Source organism: Pelophylax lessonae (assembly GCF_965119305.1).
Source record: "Pelophylax lessonae genome assembly, chromosome: 11".
Taxonomy (NCBI): Eukaryota; Metazoa; Chordata; class Amphibia; order Anura; family Ranidae; genus Pelophylax; species Pelophylax lessonae.
Window position 1 is genome coordinate 199633016 of NC_138778.1, and position 17983 is coordinate 199650998.

At 48.1% G+C, this 17983-nt stretch overlaps 2 protein-coding genes across 2 annotated transcripts in view; both read right to left on the reverse strand.

Moving 5' to 3' along the window:
- Window positions 1-1550, reverse strand: part of HRH3 (histamine receptor H3) — a 38184-nt gene extending 36634 nt beyond the window's left edge. The window contains exon 1 of the mRNA XM_082272408.1: window positions 969-1550. Within this exon, the coding sequence (XP_082128534.1) occupies window positions 969-1212 (244 nt within the window). The 5' untranslated portion in view covers window positions 1213-1550. The remainder of the gene's footprint in view (window positions 1-968) is intronic.
- LENG1 (leukocyte receptor cluster member 1) overlaps window positions 1-17983 on the reverse strand; it is a gene marked incomplete at its 3' end in the record, with an annotated part of 178469 nt that overhangs the window by 104070 nt on the left and 56416 nt on the right. The gene's annotated exons all lie outside the window — the stretch shown is intronic.

A 17983-nucleotide genomic window follows, 5' to 3' on the forward strand; every position in this document is an offset into this window, starting at 1 on the left:
ATTTCCCTTCAGATTTTCTTATCGTGTGTATGGGCCTTAAGTCATGAGTATGCTATCTGATCTTGTAAAATCTAGATTCGATTTTCATGTTAATTATATACAAATGAAGTCCCTAAAGAAAAAAATTTTGGGATATGGGTTTCCTCCAGGTGTTTCAATCTCTTTCCATAACCTGAAATTATATCTCTTGGTTAGGCTGACCATACATTATACAGTATTCTGTTAGATTGATCAAAACCATATATTATGAGGTCAACCCTAAACACTTTCATTTTGTATGCAATCAGGCAGGTCCTTGTACTACATACAGGCTTACCCCGTTTTAAGTACACTCACTTTACGTATACTTGCGAGTACAGACACAGCCTGGTCAGCTTGGCATGGCACTACTCCCGGTTTTTAACTTTGGTGTCTATGGGAAATCTTGGTCAGTTTGACCTGGCACTGCTCCCAAAACATAAGTGACAGGGATACCAAACTTGGGGAGCACCGAGAGGGGACCCAGGACTACAACATATCCTATTTGTGACCAGCCAGCTTGCCAAGGTAATCTACCATATCATAGTCCTGGATCCCCTTAACATGCTCCCCAAGCTTGGTGTACTTGTCAGCAGTGCCATGTCAAGCAGACCAAGATTTCCTATGGAGCTAGTGTATTTACATGCATTGAGAAATGAAAAAATGTATTGCTTCACTTTAAGTACATTTTCATTTTACATACATGCTCTGGTCCCATTGTTTACTTAAAAGTGGGGTATGCCTGTAGTTGAATTTAAAGGAAAATTAACATGAAAATTGTATAACGTATTGCCAGCCTAATTGGCTTTTGGCTAAATTAGTTCTGTAGTCTGATTATTTCAGTGACAGGAGATCATATGCATTTGTTGAAGCACAGGATATGGATAAAGTCTGTTGGCTTTATATCGATGAGCAAAATGTGATAGACATTAAAAAGAGTGATACTTTACCTACTAGAAAGTCAGAGATGGCCAAATTCAGCAAGAAGTAGTTGTTTTGAGTCCTAAGGCTGGAGTCTACCACGAAAGCCAACATAACCAAAGCGTTGCCCAGCACTGTGGCAACTATTAATATCCCCATGAGTACAGCCAAGAGTACAGTCCAGGAGAAGGCAAAATTGCCTGGAAAGCCGGTTCCTCCACCATTGCCCTTCCAGGAGTCATTGAGATGCCAAGTTTGCTGGGTGCTGGCCATTTCAGCACCACAGCCTAATTTACCTCTAGGTAGAGAGCATAGTAACCGTGGATAAAAGTCAACAAATTGGCCATCCTTAGCTCCCCGTCGTAGATGGACAGTGAAAATGAACCTGGCTGTCTTGAGGTGGACTTACTTTAATATCCAAAGGCATTTGTCTTCTCATGGTCCTTACCAATTCAACTTTGGTTTATGCAGAGGAGCCCAGCTCTTGTTTGTAGTGGCTGTCTGAGAGGCTGGTCATTATCTGTCTGAGCCCATCTGCTTCTCCTACCACCTGAATCTCCACTACCATCTGAATGCCCCACTCCAGTAATGAAGAGATACCTCCTCCCAACCATCTCTCTTGTAGGACTGAACCTCCCTCCTTCCCTTGCTCTCCCTCCCACCTCCAGCCGAAGAACCTCACACAATTCACACACTCCACAACCTCTCCGAGAGGGAGAGAGAGGAGCTTGGTTATAAATATCAGACACAATCAGCTGGAAATCAGCTTTGAGAACGAATTTGTTTAACTCGGTGCTTGCTGAACAATGTAGCAGGACTGACGCTGCTTACATGGACTGTTGGGGGTTCTGCATTCACTGGAAAGGTGTCTGGTCATGTGTAGGTAAAAGGTTTAAATGAAATTGTAGTTTTCATTATTGCCCTAGTTGTTGCCGGTATGTTTATTGTATTTCTGCACCCTTGATTATTTCTCCTTTTTTTTTCATCTGTTGCAATGAAGTTTAAAAACCGTCTAAGTGTGGGTATTTTATTTCGTAATGCCCTGTAATATGTAAATGCCATAAAGAAATCATTTAACCACTTAAGCCCCGGAAGATTTTACCCCCTTCCTGACCAGGGGGTATTTTGCGATTCGGCACTGCGTGACTTTAACGGACAATTGCGCGGTCGTGCGACGCTGTACCTGAACAAATTTGATGTCCTTTTTTTTCCCCACAAACAGAGCTTTCTTTTGGTGGTATTTGATCACCTGTGCGATTTTTTGATCATGCACTATAAACAAAAAAAGAGCGACAATTTTGCAAAAATAACAATATTTTCCCCCCCAAAAAAATGTAAAAATCAAAATTTTTTAACATTTTAGGCCAATTTGTTTTATGCTACATATTTTTGGTAAAAATAATCGCAATAAGCGTATTTTGATTGGTTTGCGCAAAAGTTATTGCGCTTACTAACTAAGGGAAAGATTTTTGTCATTTTTGTTGGTTTTTTTTTTAACATGTAATGGCGGCGATCTGCAATTTTTTTTGCGGGACTGCGACATTGCGGTGGACAGATCGGACCCTTGACTGACATTTTTGACACTTTTGGGGTAACCAGTGACATTACTACAGTAATCAGTGCTATACATATGCACTGTTACTGTAAAATGAAACTGGCAGTGAAGGGGTTAACTTTTTTGGAGAGGGAGGGGTTTAGTGTGTCCCTAGGGGCGTGTTTCTAACTGTGATTGGCTGTGGCTTGAGGTGTAGGAACAGTGATCAACGGTCCTACATAGTAGAACCATATGATCACTATTCTTACACAGGGGAGAATGACAGGCGGCTTGTTTACATTAGCCGCCTGCCTTTCTCCCACTCTAACGGACGATCGCGAGTGACCGGCGGACATCGGGTCCGCCGGGCACACGCGCGGGGGAGTCCGTGACCGAGCGGGAGCGCACATCCGGCGGTGCGCGCTCGCTCCCCAGAGCCTCACAGGCTAGTAACGTACCGATACGTCACTTTGCCTGTGAGGGGCTGACCGCCGCAGTATATGTACTTGTGACGGTTGGCAAGTGGTTAATGAGATGATTTCTAGGAAACATTGCAACTGTACTAAAGTAAAATGTCCATTTAGCTTACCTTTAATTTTTGTTTTAATTAGTTTGCTGCAGCAAGATCATGCAGGCTTGAAACCCCCACCACATTACTCACATGACGCATGGTCTCTCATGAAGTGACGCGTCACCACAAACCACCAATGTAAGGGGACACATTACCTATGAACAGCAACATAAAGGGTCACATCCCCATTTACCACTTATTCAAGGGGGCACGTCACCACTGACCACCAATGTAAAAGGGCATGTCACCAATGACCAGCGACATAAAGTGGTGGATTTACTAAAACTGGAGAGTGCAAAATCTGGTACAGCTGTGCATGGTAGCCAATCGGCTTCTAACTTTAGCTTGTTCATTTAAGCTTTGACATTCAGCCCACTTTCACATTGGTTAAGTTTGACATGCTATTTGGCTAGATAGGAGAAGGGATGAGTGGGATGCTCCAACTTGAATAAACTATGCACAATTTCCCGGGACGTTTAGATATAACTGAGTGTGGCAAGGCCGCTGCTTCACCTTGTCACTAGCAGTGAAGAAGAATTTTACTAGACTTGTATTACTCTGTGAATCGCTCTTCAGGGCCCAACTAGGCACCCCCTTTATCCCTATTCTTCAGGGTTCTACATGGCACCCCCTTTACTATAATTCTCTCTCTGTGAGCTAGCTCCTTGATCCCCTGACTTCACTGGAGTGGTCCCCTACCTGGGCCGACCCTTTGGCAAGTCCCTGAGTACTCACGGACACTGTTTTTCCTAAGAGACTCTGCCAGCAACTCCACCATAAGCTACACTGGATCCTCTGCAGCTCAGCTCTGCTTCACTAGGCCGACTGCTTAAGACCACCTTTCTCATACACAGCAGGAGGAGAGACCAGCCGTCTGCCTTCTTCTGGGACGCTGCTTCCCGCCAAAGACGCCCTGTCACATGTCCCCTCCGCTTTTATCAGCAATCCCAGGATGCATTGCAAGAATGCCCTGCCACTGGGACTCCCATAAAAGCTAATGTGTCACTGGCTGGGTTTCCTCCACTGTCCAACAAGCTTCCTCATTGGATACAGTGGGGACACTCCCTCAGACCCAGTGAATCACACCTGGAGACATGCAACAGGCAACCGAATAGATCAGGCTCCCCTGATAAGCAGAAGGAGCAATAGATGCTTTTTCCTAGCACCTACCTAGGAGGGTGCTACATACAGTAAGACAAAAATCCATTTTCTTTCCAGTGTCAGATTGATTTAACCCTGTGTTATGCAGAGTAGACTCACACTGCTTGCCCTCCCTCTTCCCGTCTGAGTTTTTCTGTGCAGGTGATTATGCACAGCTAATATGTATAAAGGTTAAGGTACTTATATAAGCAGTAATAAAATAATTTGTTATGTTTGGATTCATACATAATCTAGAATAAAGAATGTATTTACTTTGATTCTTAGGTTTTCGTTATGTTACGGTGGACCAAAAGGAACCAAAAAGTACACCCTTGCATTGCGATTAAATAGCATGAGACTGCCATTAGAGTGAAGTCAATTTGATATAGTGTTTTTTTTCTATGACATCTGTTTATACTTTTATCTTTTTTGGGTATTTTTTGTATATGTTGCAATGTAATACAGAGCCCAGGCATAGAGATTCTGTATAAATCACGTCTGTCTCCCTTTCATTCTCAGTGAAGCTTATTAACATAACAATTACCCTTTAATATCGTAGATAATATTTGATTTGTTTTAATGAGCAGACAGACTGGCTCTTACATAAGGGACCTATCCATTTCTTGGCAGATAGATATCAGCTTGCTTTTTTTCCCTTTCATTACGTGTGAAATTATCTTCCATCTTGAGTACTGCAGGGTGATAATGCAGTATAGAGAGGATGCATTGGGACAGACTTTCACAAGTTGATGGGAATTCTGGTGTTTGCGTTAACATTGTGTTTTATTTATTGACTAGCTTTATATAGTCAGGACTCTGCACAGACAAGCACAGGAGATCAGATCCTGAGTTGTAGAAGGAGAGGAGTGACAGGTTGAATTCCAAATTCAGTTTTGGATTCGGTCAAGTGCTTAGAATTCTAATAGAGGAATACTGGTTGGCATTTCAAAAGTAACAGTGGTGCCAAAGTCCAGGTCCATTATGATGCCTTCAACTACCTTTGTTAGTTCTTACATCCATCCCTGTGAAGCCCCCCCAGAATTTACATGAAGCCTCAACATCTGCCTACGTTTGGAAATAATCTTCTCCTGTCTTGATGCTGGGCTCTGCTCCTGTCATTCCATCTGCTTCCCTGCCCCCACTTACCCTCTTCTATCCTCCCTTACCCTCTTCTATCCTCACTCACCCTCTACTGTCCCCGCTCACCCTCTACTGTCCTCACTCACCATCTTCTGTCCCCACTTACCCTCTTCTGTCCTTACTCATCCTCTTGTGTCCCCACTCACCCTCTACTGTCCCCACTTACCCTTTTCTGTCCCCACTCACCCTCTTCTATCCTCACTCACCCTCTACTGTCCTCACTCACCCTCTTCTGTCCTCACTCACCCTCTTCTGTCCTCACTCACCCTCTTCTGTCCTCACTCACCCTCTTCTGTCCTCACTCACCCTCTTCTGTCCTCACTCATCCTCTTCTATCCTCACTCACCCTCTACTGTCCCCGCTCACTCTCTACTGTCCTCACTCACCATCTTCTGTCCCCACTTACCCTCTTCTGTCCTCACTCACCCTCTTCTGTCCTCACTCATCCTCTTCTGTCCTCACTCACCCTCTTCTGTCCTCACTCATCCTCTTCTGTCCCCACTTACCATCTTCTGTCCTCACTCATCCTCTTCTGTCCTCACTCATCCTCTTCTGTCCCCACTCACCCTCTACTGTCCCCACTTGCACTCTTCTGTCCTCACTCATCCTCTTCTGTCCCCACTTACCCTCTTCTGTCCCCACTCATCCTCTTCTGTCCCCATTCACCCTCTTCTGTCCCCACTTACCCTCTTCTGTCCCCACTTACCCTCTTCTGTCCTCACTCATCCTCTTCTGTCCTCACTCACCCTCTACTGTCCCTACTCAACCTCTCCTGTCCTCACTCACCCTCTTTTGCCCCCAACACCCTCTTTTGTCCCAACTCACCCTCTACTGTCTCGACTCAACCTCTACTGTCTCCATTCACCCTGTTCTGCCCTCACTCACTCTCTGTTGTCCTCACTCACCCTCTTCTGTCCCCACTCACCCTCATCTGTCCCCACTCACCCTCATCTGTCCTCACTCAACCTCTATTGTCCCCAATCACCCTCTTCTGTCCCCACTCATCCTCTTCTGTCCTCACTCATCCTCTTCTGTCCTCACTCATGCTCTATTGTCCCCACTCACCCTTTAATGTCCCTACTCACCCTCTTCTGTTCCCACTCACCCTCTTCTGTCCCCACTCACTCTCTTCCTTCCTCACTCACCCTCTATTGTCCCCACTCACCCTCTACTGTCCTCACTCACCATCTTCTCTCCTTACTCACCCTCTTCTGTTCTCACTCACCCTCTATTGTCTCCACGCACCCTCTATTGTCCCTAATCACCCTCTTCTGTCCTCACTCATCCTCTTCTGTCCCCACTTACCCTCTTCTGTCCCCACTCATCCTCTTCTGTCCCCATTCACCCTCTTCTGTCCCCACTTACCCTCTTCTGTCCCCACTTACCCTCTTCTGTCCTCACTCATCCTCTTCTGTCCTCACTCACCCTCTACTGTCCCTACTCAACCTCTCCTGTCCTCACTCACCCTCTTTTGCCCCCAACACCCTCTTTTGTCCCAACTCACCCTCTACTGTCTCGACTCAACCTCTACTGTCTCCATTCAACCTGTTCTGCCCTCACTCACTCTCTGTTGTCCTCACTCACCCTCTTCTGTCCCCACTCACCCTCATCTGTCCCCACTCACCCTCATCTGTCCTCACTCAACCTCTATTGTCCCCAATCACCCTCTTCTGTCCCCACTCATCCTCTTCTGTCCTCACTCATCCTCTTCTGTCCTCACTCATGCTCTATTGTCCCCACTCACCCTTTAATGTCCCTACTCACCCTCTTCTGTTCCCACTCACCCTCTTCTGTCCCCACTCACTCTCTTCCTTCCTCACTCACCCTCTATTGTCCCCACTCACCCTCTACTGTCCTCACTCACCATCTTCTCTCCTTACTCACCCTCTTCTGTTCTCACTCACCCTCTATTGTCTCCACGCACCCTCTATTGTCCCTAATCACCCTCTTCTGTCCCCACTCACCCTCTACTGTCCCCACTTACCCTTTTCTGTCCCCACTCACCCTCTTCTATCCTCACTCACCCTCTACTGTCCTCACTCACCCTCTTCTGTCCTCACTCACCCTCTTCTGTCCTCACTCATCCTCTTCTGTCCCCACTCACCCTCTACTGTCCCCACTCACCCTCTTCTGTCCTCACTCACCCTCTTCTGTCCTCACTCACCCTCTTCTGTCCTCACTCATCCTCTTCTGTCCCCACTCACCCTCTACTGTCCCCACTTGCACTCTTCTGTCCTCACTCATCCTCTACTGTCCCTACTCAACCTCTCCTGTCCTCACTCACCCTCTTTTGCCCCGAACACCCTCTTTTGTCCCAACTCACCCTCTACTGTCTCGACTCAACCTCTACTGTCTCCATTCACCCTGTTCTGCCCTCACTCACTCTCTGTTGTCCTCACTCACCCTCTTCTGTCCCCACTCACCCTCATCTGTCCCCACTCACCCTCATCTGTCCTCACTTAACCTCTATTGTCCCCAATCACCCTCTTCTGTCCCCACTCATCCTCTTCTGTCCCCACTCACCCTCTTCTGTCCCCACTTGCACTCTTCTGTACCAATTCATCCTCTTCTGTCCTCACTCACCCTCTTCTGTCCTCACTCATCCTCTTCTGTCCCCACTTACCCTCTTCTGTCCTCACTCACCCTCTTCTGTCCTCACTCATCCTCTTCTGTCCCCACTCACCCTCTACTGTATCCACTTGCACTCTTCTGTCCTCACTCACCCTCTTCTGTCCTCACTCACCCTCTTCTGTCCCCACTCACCCTCTGCTGTCCCCACTTGCACTCTTCTGTCCTCACTCATCCTCTTCTGTCCTCACTCACCCTCTTCTGTCCTCACTCATCCTCTTCTGTCCCCACTTACCCTCTTCTGTCCCCACTCATCCTCTTCTGTCCCCATTCACCCTCTTCTGTCCCCACTTACCCTCTTCTGTCCTCACTCATCCTCTTCAGTCCTCACTCACCCTCTACTGTCCCTACTCAACCTCTCCTGTCCTCACTCACCCTCTTTTGCCCCCAACACCCTCTTTTGTCCCAACTCACCCTCTACTGTCTCGACTCAACCTCTACTGTCTCCATTAACCCTGTTCTGCCCTCACTCACTCTCTGTTGTCCTCACTCACCCTCTTCTGTCCCCACTCACCCTCATCTGTCCCCACTCACCCTCATCTGTCCTCACTCAACCTCTATTGTCCCCAATCACCCTCTTCTGTCCCCACTCATCCTCTTCTGTCCTCACTCATCCTCTTCTGTCCTCACTCATGCTCTATTGTCCCCACTCACCCTTTAATGTCCCTACTCACCCTCTTCTGTTCCCACTCACCCTCTTCTGTCCCCACTCACTCTCTTCCTTCCTCACTCACCCTCTATTGTCCCCACTCACCCTCTACTGTCCTCACTCACCATCTTCTCTCCTTACTCACCCTCTTCTGTTCTCATTCACCCTCTATTGTCTCCACGCACCCTCTTTTGTCCCTAATCACCCTCTTCCGTCCTTACTCACACTCTACTTTTCCCACTCACCCTCTACTGTCCTCACTTACCCTCTATTGACCCCACTCACCCTCTACTGTCCCCACTCGCCCTCTTCTGTCCCCACTCACCCTCTGCTGTCTCCACTCAACCTCTACTGTCTCCATTTGCCCTCTTCTGCCCTCACTCACTCTCTATTGTCCTCACTCACCCTCTACTGTCCCCACTCACCCTCTACTGTCCCCACTCACCCTCTTCTGTCCCCACTCACCCTATTCTGTCCTCACTCACCCCACTTGCACTCTTCTGTCCTCACTCATCCTCTTCTGTCCTTACTCACCCTCTATTGTCCACACTCACCCTCTTCTGTCCCCACTCATTCTCATCTGTCCTTACTCACCCTCTATTGTCCCCACTCACCTTCTGCTATCCCCACTCATCCTCTTCTGTCCTCACTTTACACTCTATTGTCCCCACTCATCCTCTTCTGTCCCCACTCACCCTTTTCCGTCCTCACACACCCTCTATTGTCCCCACTCACCCTCTACTGTCCTCACTCACCATCTTCTTTCCCTGCTCACCCTCTTCTGTCCTGACTCACCCTCTATTGTCTCCACGCACCCTCTATTGTACCTAATCACCCTCTACTGTCCCTACTCACCCTCTTCTGTTTCCAATCACCCTCTCTTCTCACCCTCCCCTGTCCTCACTCACCCTCTACTGTTCCCACTCACCCTCTTCTCACTCACCCTCTTCTGTCCTCACTCACCCTCTTCTCTCCTCACTCACCCTCTACTGTCCCCACTCACCCTCTACTGTCCCCACTTACCCTCTACTGTCCTCACTCACCCTCCTCTGTCCCCACTTACCCTCCTCTCTCCTCACTCACCCTCTTCTGCCCTCACTCACCCTCTACTTTCTCCACTCAACCTCTACTGTCTCCATTCGCCCATTTCTTCCCTCAATCACCCTCTATTTTACTCACTCACCCTCTACTGTCCCCATTCACCCTCTACTGTCCCCACTCACCATCTTCTGTCCTCACTTACCCTCTATTTTCCTTACTCAACCCCCAATGTCCCCACTCACCCTCTTCTGTCCCCACTCATCCTCATCTGTCCTCACTCACCCTCTATTGTCCCCACACACCTTCTACTATCCCCACTCATCCTCTTCTGTCCTCACTCACGCTCTATTGTCCCCACTCACCCTCTTCTGTCCCCACTCACCCTCTTCTGTCCCCACTCAACCTTTTCCGTCCTCACACACCCTCCATTGTCCCTACTCACCCTCTACTGTCCTCACTCATCATCTTCTTTCCCTACTCACCCTCTTCTGTCCTCACTCACCCTCTATTGTCTCCACGCACCCTCTATTGTCCCTAATCACCCTCTTCTGTCCCCACTCATCCTCTACTGTCCCCACTTACCCTCTTCTGTCCCCACTCACCCCCTTCTGTCCCCACTCACCCTCTTCTGTCCTCACTCCTCCTCTTCTGTCCTCACTCACCCTCTACTGTCCCTACTCACCCTCTACTGTCCTCACTCACCCTCTTTGCCCCCACTCACCCTCTTTTGTCCCAACTACCCCTCTATGGTCCTCACTCACCCTCCTTTTTCCCCACTCACCCTCTACTGTCCTCACTCACCCTCTACTGTCTCGACTCAACCTCTACTGTCTCCATTCGACCTGTTCTGCCCTCACTTACTCTCTGTTGTCCTCACTCACCCTCTTCTGTCCCCACTCACCCTCATCTGTCCTCACTCACCCTCTATTGTCCCCAATCACCCTCTACCATTCCCACTCACCCTCTTCATTCCTTACTCACCCTCTATTGTCCCTACTCACCCTCTTCTGTCCCCACTCATCCTCTTCTGTCCTCACTCAACCTCTACTGTCTCCATTCGCCCTCTTCTGCCCTCACTCACTCTCTATTGTCCTCACTCACCCTCTACTGTCCCCACTCACCCTCTTCTGTCCACACTCACCCTATTGTCCCCAATCATCCTCTACCATTCCCGCTCACCCTCTTCTGTCCTTACTCACCCTCTATTGTCCACACTCACTCTCTACTGTCCCCACTCATTCTCTTATGTCCCCACTCATCCTCATCTGTCCTCACTCACCCTTTTCTCACTCACCCTCTTCTCTCCTCACTCACCCTCTTCTGTCCCCACTCACCCTCTACTGTCCCCACTCACCCTCTACTGTCCTCACTCACCCTCCTCTCTCCTCACTCACCCTCTACTGTCCCCACTCACCCTCTTTTGTCTCCACTCACCCTCTTCTGTCCTCACTCACCCTCTACTTTCTCCACTCAACCTCTACGGTCTCCATTCGCCCATTTCTGCCCTCACTCACCCTCTATTTACCTCACTCACCCTCTACTGTCCCCACTCACCCTCTACTGTCCCCACTCACCATATCCTGTCCTCACTTACCCTCTATTTTCCTTACTCACCCTCCAATGTCCCCACTCACCCTCCTCTGTCCCCACTCATCCTCATCTGTCCTCACTCACCCTCTATTGTCCCCACTCACCTTCTACTATCTCCACTCATCCTCTTCTGTCCTCACTCACGCTCTATTGTTCCCACTCATCCTCTAATTTCCCCACTCACCCTCTTCTGTCCCCACTCACCCTTTTCTGTCCTCACTCACCCTCTATTGTCCCCACTCACCCTCTACTGTCCTCACTTACCATCTTCTTTCCCTACTCACCATCTTCTGTTCTCACTCACCCTCTATTGTCTCCACGCACCCTCTATTGTCCCTAATCACCCTCTACTGTCCTCACTTACCCTCTATTGACCCCACTAAACCTCTACTGTCCCCACTCACCCTCTTCTGTCCTCACTTACCCTCTATTTTCCTTACTCACCCTCCAATGTCCCCACTCACCCTCCAATGTCCCCACTCACCCTCTTCTGTCCCCACTCACCCTCCTCTGTCCTCACTCACTCTCTACTGTCCCCACTCACCCTCTACTGTCCCCACTCACCCTCCATTGTCCCCACTCACCCTTCTTCTGTTCTCACCCATCCTCTACTATCCTCACTCACCTTCTTCTGTCCCCACTCACCCTCTACTGCTTCTCTCATCCTCTTCTGTCCTCACTCACCCTCTTGTGTCCTCACTCACCCTCATCTGTCCCCACTCACCCTCTACTGTCCTCACTCATCCCCTTCTGTCCTCACTCACCCCCTTCTGTCCTCACTCACCCTCTTCTGTCCTCACTCACCCTCTTCTGTCCCCACTCACCCTCTTCTGTCCTCACTCAACCTCCCTCTTCTGTCCTCACTTACCCTCCCTCTTCAGTCCTCACTCACCCTCCCTCGTCTATCCTCACTCACCCTTCCTTGTCTGTCCTCACTTATCCTCTACTGTCCTCACTCACCCTCTTCTGTCCTCACTCACCCTCTCCTGTCTTCACTCACCCTCTTCTGTCCCCACTCACCCTTTTCTGTCCTCACTCACCCTCTACGGTAGGGTGACCAGACGTCCCTGGTTTCCGGGGACAGTCCCCGGATTGAGGACACTGTCCATGATCTAAGTTTGTCCCCGGTTTTGTCTCCTGATTCAGGGCCAGAATAATGTAGACAGGGCATCCCATGCTGGCTGAGAAACAGCCTGGTGGCTCAGATGCAGACGCCCCCTGCTGGATGATCTCATTGCCGCTCCTGCTGCTGTTCAGTGGAGGAGAGGCAGAGCCAATAATGTATTGTGTTGAGGGCCAAGACCGGGTGGTGAGAAGATGGGGGGGGGGGGGTGTCTGTTTGTACACAGGTGAAGGCAGTGGGGGAGCAGGGGTCAGAGCTGATGCAGCTGCATGGAGAGATGGAGAGTTTAGCTGTTGTGGGGGAAGGGCTAGGAGGTGGCTGCAGAGATAATCCTTGAGAGAAGGGTGCAGATGTGAGCTATGGATGTGGGGGCAGAAGTGTCCTCTGTGTATAGCAAATCTCTGAACCCTGCACTCTATGCTTAACACCCTCCTGTATATTATGTAGTCCTGTGCCCAGCGCTCTGTGTATTATGCAGTCCTGTGCCCAGCGCTCTGTGTATTTTGCAGTCCTGTGCTCAGCGCTCTGTGTATTGTGCAGTCCTGTGCCCAGCTCTCTGTGTATTGTGCAGTTCCTGGATTTCATTTTAAAAATGTGGTCACCTTACTCTACGGTCCACACTCACCCTTTTCTGTTTTCACTCACCCTCTGCTGTCCCCACTCACCATCTTCTGTCCACACACACCCTCTACTGTCCACACACACCCTCTACTGTCCACACACACCCTCTACTGTCCACACTTACCCTCTTCTGTCCCTACTAATCCTCTTCTGTCCTCGCGCCCCTACTCTGTCCTCACCCACCTACTACTGTCCCCACCCTCCCTCTTCTGTCTCCACCCTCCCTCTTCTTTCCCCAACCCTCCCTCTTGTTTCCCCAACCACCCTCTACTTTCCCAACCCACCCTGATCTATCCTCACTCACCCTCTTCTGTACTCACGCACCCTCTTCTATCCTCATTCACCATCTACTGTCCCCACTCATCCACTTCTGTCCCCACTCACCCACTTCTGTCCTCACATATCCTCGTCTGTTCTCATTTGCCCTCTTCTGTCCCTGTTCACCCTCTTCTGTTCTCATTCATCCTCTTTTGTCCCCACTCACCCTCTTCTGTCCAGACACAACCTTCATTTTGTCTTCGGAACATGTGTCCTGCAGACTGAGCTATTTAAGCGCCAAACACTTCAGACACCATGAGTCACCTCTGGAGAGCAACAGAATAATTCAGTTGATAACTATTTAAATAGCTAGCTTGGAAAGAAATGGTGGGTCTTTGTTATTTGATATGTTATAGCCATTTCGTATCCATGTACACAAGGTATATTTTCTTGGTTGACAGTGGACTCTCTTAGGATGCATCATTTTTTCCTTGGATGCCCTGAAGAAGAGGATGTTTTATGACCCCCCCCAAATATGTTGGAACTAACAGACTGTATCTACAGGCGTTTATTCAGGTCCGAGCTGCTTCTCTCCCAGTGCAAGTCAAGAAGAGCATAAAAGCAGCTCGAAGCAGGTTGTTTCAGTTTGGAAGAAAGCCAAATGCAGGTTAAAGGATCTTTCAATGAACTCCAAATGATCTCAGAAGCATCTCATACTGGTTTCAGAAGCATCCCATACTGGTTTCAGGAGAACCTCATACTGATCTCAGGAGCATCTCATATTGATCTCAGAAGCATCCCATACTGGTTTCAGGAGAACCTCATACTGATCTCAGGAGCATCTCATACTGGTTTCAGGAGAACCTCATACTGATTTCAGGAGCATCTCATACTGGTTTCAGGAGAACCTCATACTGATTTCAGGAGCATCTCATACTGGTCTCAGAAGCATCCCATACTGGTTTCAGGAGAACCTCATACTGATCTCAGGAGAACCTCATACTGATCTCAGGAGCATCTCATACTGATCTCAGAAGCATCCCATACTGGTTTTAGGAGAACCTCATACTGATCTCAGGAGCATCTCATACTGGTTTCAGGAGCATCTCATACTGATCTCAGAAGCATCCCATACTGGTTTCAGGAGAACCTCATACTGATCTCAGGAGCATCTTATACTGGTTTCAGGAGAACCTCATACTGATCTCAGAAGCATCCCATACTGGTTTCAGGAGAACCTCATACTGATCTCAGAAGCATCCCATACTGGTTTCAGGAGAACCTCATACTGATCTCAGGAGCATCTCAATGGCAAGGGGCATGCCACTAAAAGCAAGATGCATTTGCACATTACACCACCCCAAAGCCCGCCGACACAGGTCCAAAGACAAACTCTTTAATATCTGATGACTGTGGGCATCCCTACTGGATCCTTTTTTTTGACTATTTCAGGAGATTATTAGAACATGAAAAAAAAGCAGCATACAATGTTAAGCATCAAACTTTTTGGAAATGTTTGGGTTGTTTAAAATATATAGGTATACATGGTATTAGTGGCTGCTTTTCATAGGCAATTGAAGTTCTATTTTTAGGTTTCTTGGTCTTGCAAACCAGCGATGGATAGCTATGCGCCACACATTTTTGTAGAAAACACTTGAAGATTGGCATTAATTGAGAACTGTTTACTTTTCTTGAAGATGACAGTCTGAGCAGCTGTCTGGTTGACAAGGTAATTTTCCCAGCTTCAATACAACCTTTTATCATTGGGTCATGTCTTCTTTCAGTCTCATCTCTTCCCTCTGAGAAATTTTAATATTCCCTTAACAAAGACCACAAATAATTACCTCCATATATATGTGTAAACACCTATTAGGCTGTTAGTGCTCTACATGTGCCCTTAAACAAGGCTGCAAATGATCCGTCTCCTGCTTGTCAATCAGGGGTTGGGATTGTTCTAGTGTACCTGGAAAGGTATTTAACACATATGGAATTGGCATATAGACCTGCATTGGTAAAGGATTTAAATAACCTCTTCATAATTTTAGAAGAAGCCTGCCTTCTTTCCAATGTAAGCTCATCAGTTACATTCCTCAAAGGGAAGGCTTATGGTATTTTTCCTGAAAAACCGGCCTCCTACCAATATGTTCTAAAGGTCATTTTCTTCAAATAACATGGGAGAATGCTAACAAGAATTATTCTAGCAGCCTCCAGGTCTCTCTTTATTTCTGTAAAGCTGTCTACAGTCATTAACCACTTTACCACCAGAGGATTTTGCTGTCTTACGTCTGGGCCACTTTTTGCGATTCGGCACTGTGCGACTTTAACTGACAATTGCGCGGTCATGCAACGCAGTACCCAAACGAAATTTACGTCCTTTTTTCCCCACAAACAGAGCTTTCTTTTGGTGGTATTTGATCACCTCTGCGCTTTTTACTTTTTGCGCTAGAAAAAAAAAATATCGAAAATTTTGAAAAAATAACAATATTTTTCACATTTTTTTATATGAAATCCCCCCCCCCCCAAAAAAAAATGTAAAAATCAAAATTTTTTATCATTTTTGGCCAATTTGTTTTCTGCTACATATTTTTGGTAAAAAAAATCGCAATAAGCGTATTTTGATTGGTTTGCGCAAAAGTTATTGCATTTACTAACTAAGGGAAAGATTTCTGTCATTTTTGGTGTTTTTTTTTTTTAACGAGTAATGGCGGCAATCTGCGATTTTTTTTTGCGGGACTGCGACATTGCGGCGGACAGATCGGACCCTTAACTGACATTTTCGAAAACTTTTGGGGGTACCAGTGACATTACTACAGTAACATATGCACTGTTACTGTAAAAATGACACTGGCAGGGAAGGGGTTAATTTTTTTGGAGAGGGAGGGGTTAATGTATGCCTGGTGCTTACTGACGTGTGTGGGGGGAGGTGACTGAGTGACACAGGGACAGATCGCAGGTTCAGCTATGCTGAACCCTGCAATCTGACCCTGCCTGTCACTTAGGAGATCCGCCCACTTTGTTCACACAAGCGGGCGGACCTCCACACTCGATTCCCCGACGATCAGGGAAGAGCGGCGGTGATCACCGCCGCTCCTCCCCTGGCCCGACTCCCGCTGTAACTGAATACAGTGGGAGCGAGCCTCCGGCGGCGCGCGCGCGCCGCCGAGAGAGGGGAATGTCTGGTGACGTAGGTCTACGCTGCCAGACGATAACGAACCACTTTGCCGCAGTACAGTCAACGTGACTGGTCGGCAAGTGGTTAACCAACCAACATCTTGATAATTCTTCAGTCAAAGCTCTTTCTACTGAAAGATTGTTATATGAATGAGTATGCATTGCAACTGGGAAATATACACTATATTGTATATGCTTGCATTGTCTTGTAGCCCTGTTATGGTTGTCTATTGCTAAAATATCTGCAACATGCTTCCAACCCTCTCTATAGGGCACAGGCATATACACTTTATTGATACGCTGATAACACTGATACACTGCTGATACGACTGTTTGCGGAAGAGAATTCCACATCCTTACTGCTCTGACAGTAAAGAACCCCCTGCGTATTTTAAGGTTAAACCGCCTTTCCTCTAGTTTTAGTGAGTGGCCACGTGTCTTGTTACTTGAGATTTACATTTCTTTTTTTTATGGAATCCATGCTAGGTGGGGTGAGGGGTGGAAACTATTGTGGAAACCAAGGGGTAAAAAGCTACAGGCCTCATTTTTCTAAACAATTTTCCTACTGAAACAAAAACAGTCTGCAGGGCTTTTTTCAGTGGGAACCAGGGCTGCTGTTAGAAATCACGGGGCCCCGTACAGTCTTCCCGTCCCCAAATCCCCACCTACACATCCGCACCTCCAGTCTCCTGCTGCCCTCCGACCCAGTCTTTATGGGTTAGTTCACACTATTGCTCTCTGAAGAGTGATCTGCACCTGGATTGCTCTACAGAGAACATTTGGCAGGTAGCGAGGTGTTGCAATGCCTCCTCGAGACCTGGTATAACCACCTAAAAACCCTGATACGAGTTGAACGGGATTGTGCTCAGCAGGCAAAATGGTGGGTGGTGACAGTGGGGATAATATTCCGCTTCACAGAAAACATAGTGTTTGCGGCATACATCCTCCCCTGCCTTTGCATCATAAGGGCTCTCTCATACTGAGCAGGGGATCCAGTGGAGTGTTAGTAAAAATGCAGCTCAGCCACGTCTTTTAACCCCCCCCCCCCCCAACACAAGTGTAAACTAGAATTTCCTGATAATGATAATCCTTGTTATAATGATCACAGCACAGCAGGTTCTCTTTGGCTCTGTGTCAGTGTCACATGGCTGTTGGGTACCGACTTTGTTATGGCTGTACTAGGTGTTCAGACTACCATTGTACAGCCATAACAAAGTCAGTTCCCAACAGCCATGTGACACTAACAGAGAGGCATAAGGGACCTGCTGTGCACACAGTGGGGAGTCTGGGGACTTTACCTTCCGTCCAGGCATGCTGCCTGTCAGTGTGTCGCTTGCCTGTGCACCGCCCACCCACCGCAGGGATTGCCGATCTGCGCCCTCTCAGCCACCTCACAGAAGCTTCTCCCTAACTCCACGGCACCTGATGAGGGAGTGGAGGTACAAAGAATCACTCCGCCAGGGAGGGCATAGCATAGGCAGTGGGCGGGCGGACAGCAGGCCGGAACTATAACGTGCAGCGGCACGTGCGACTGCACTTCATATGCCTACGCCCAAAAATGGAAAAAAAGTTCCTACT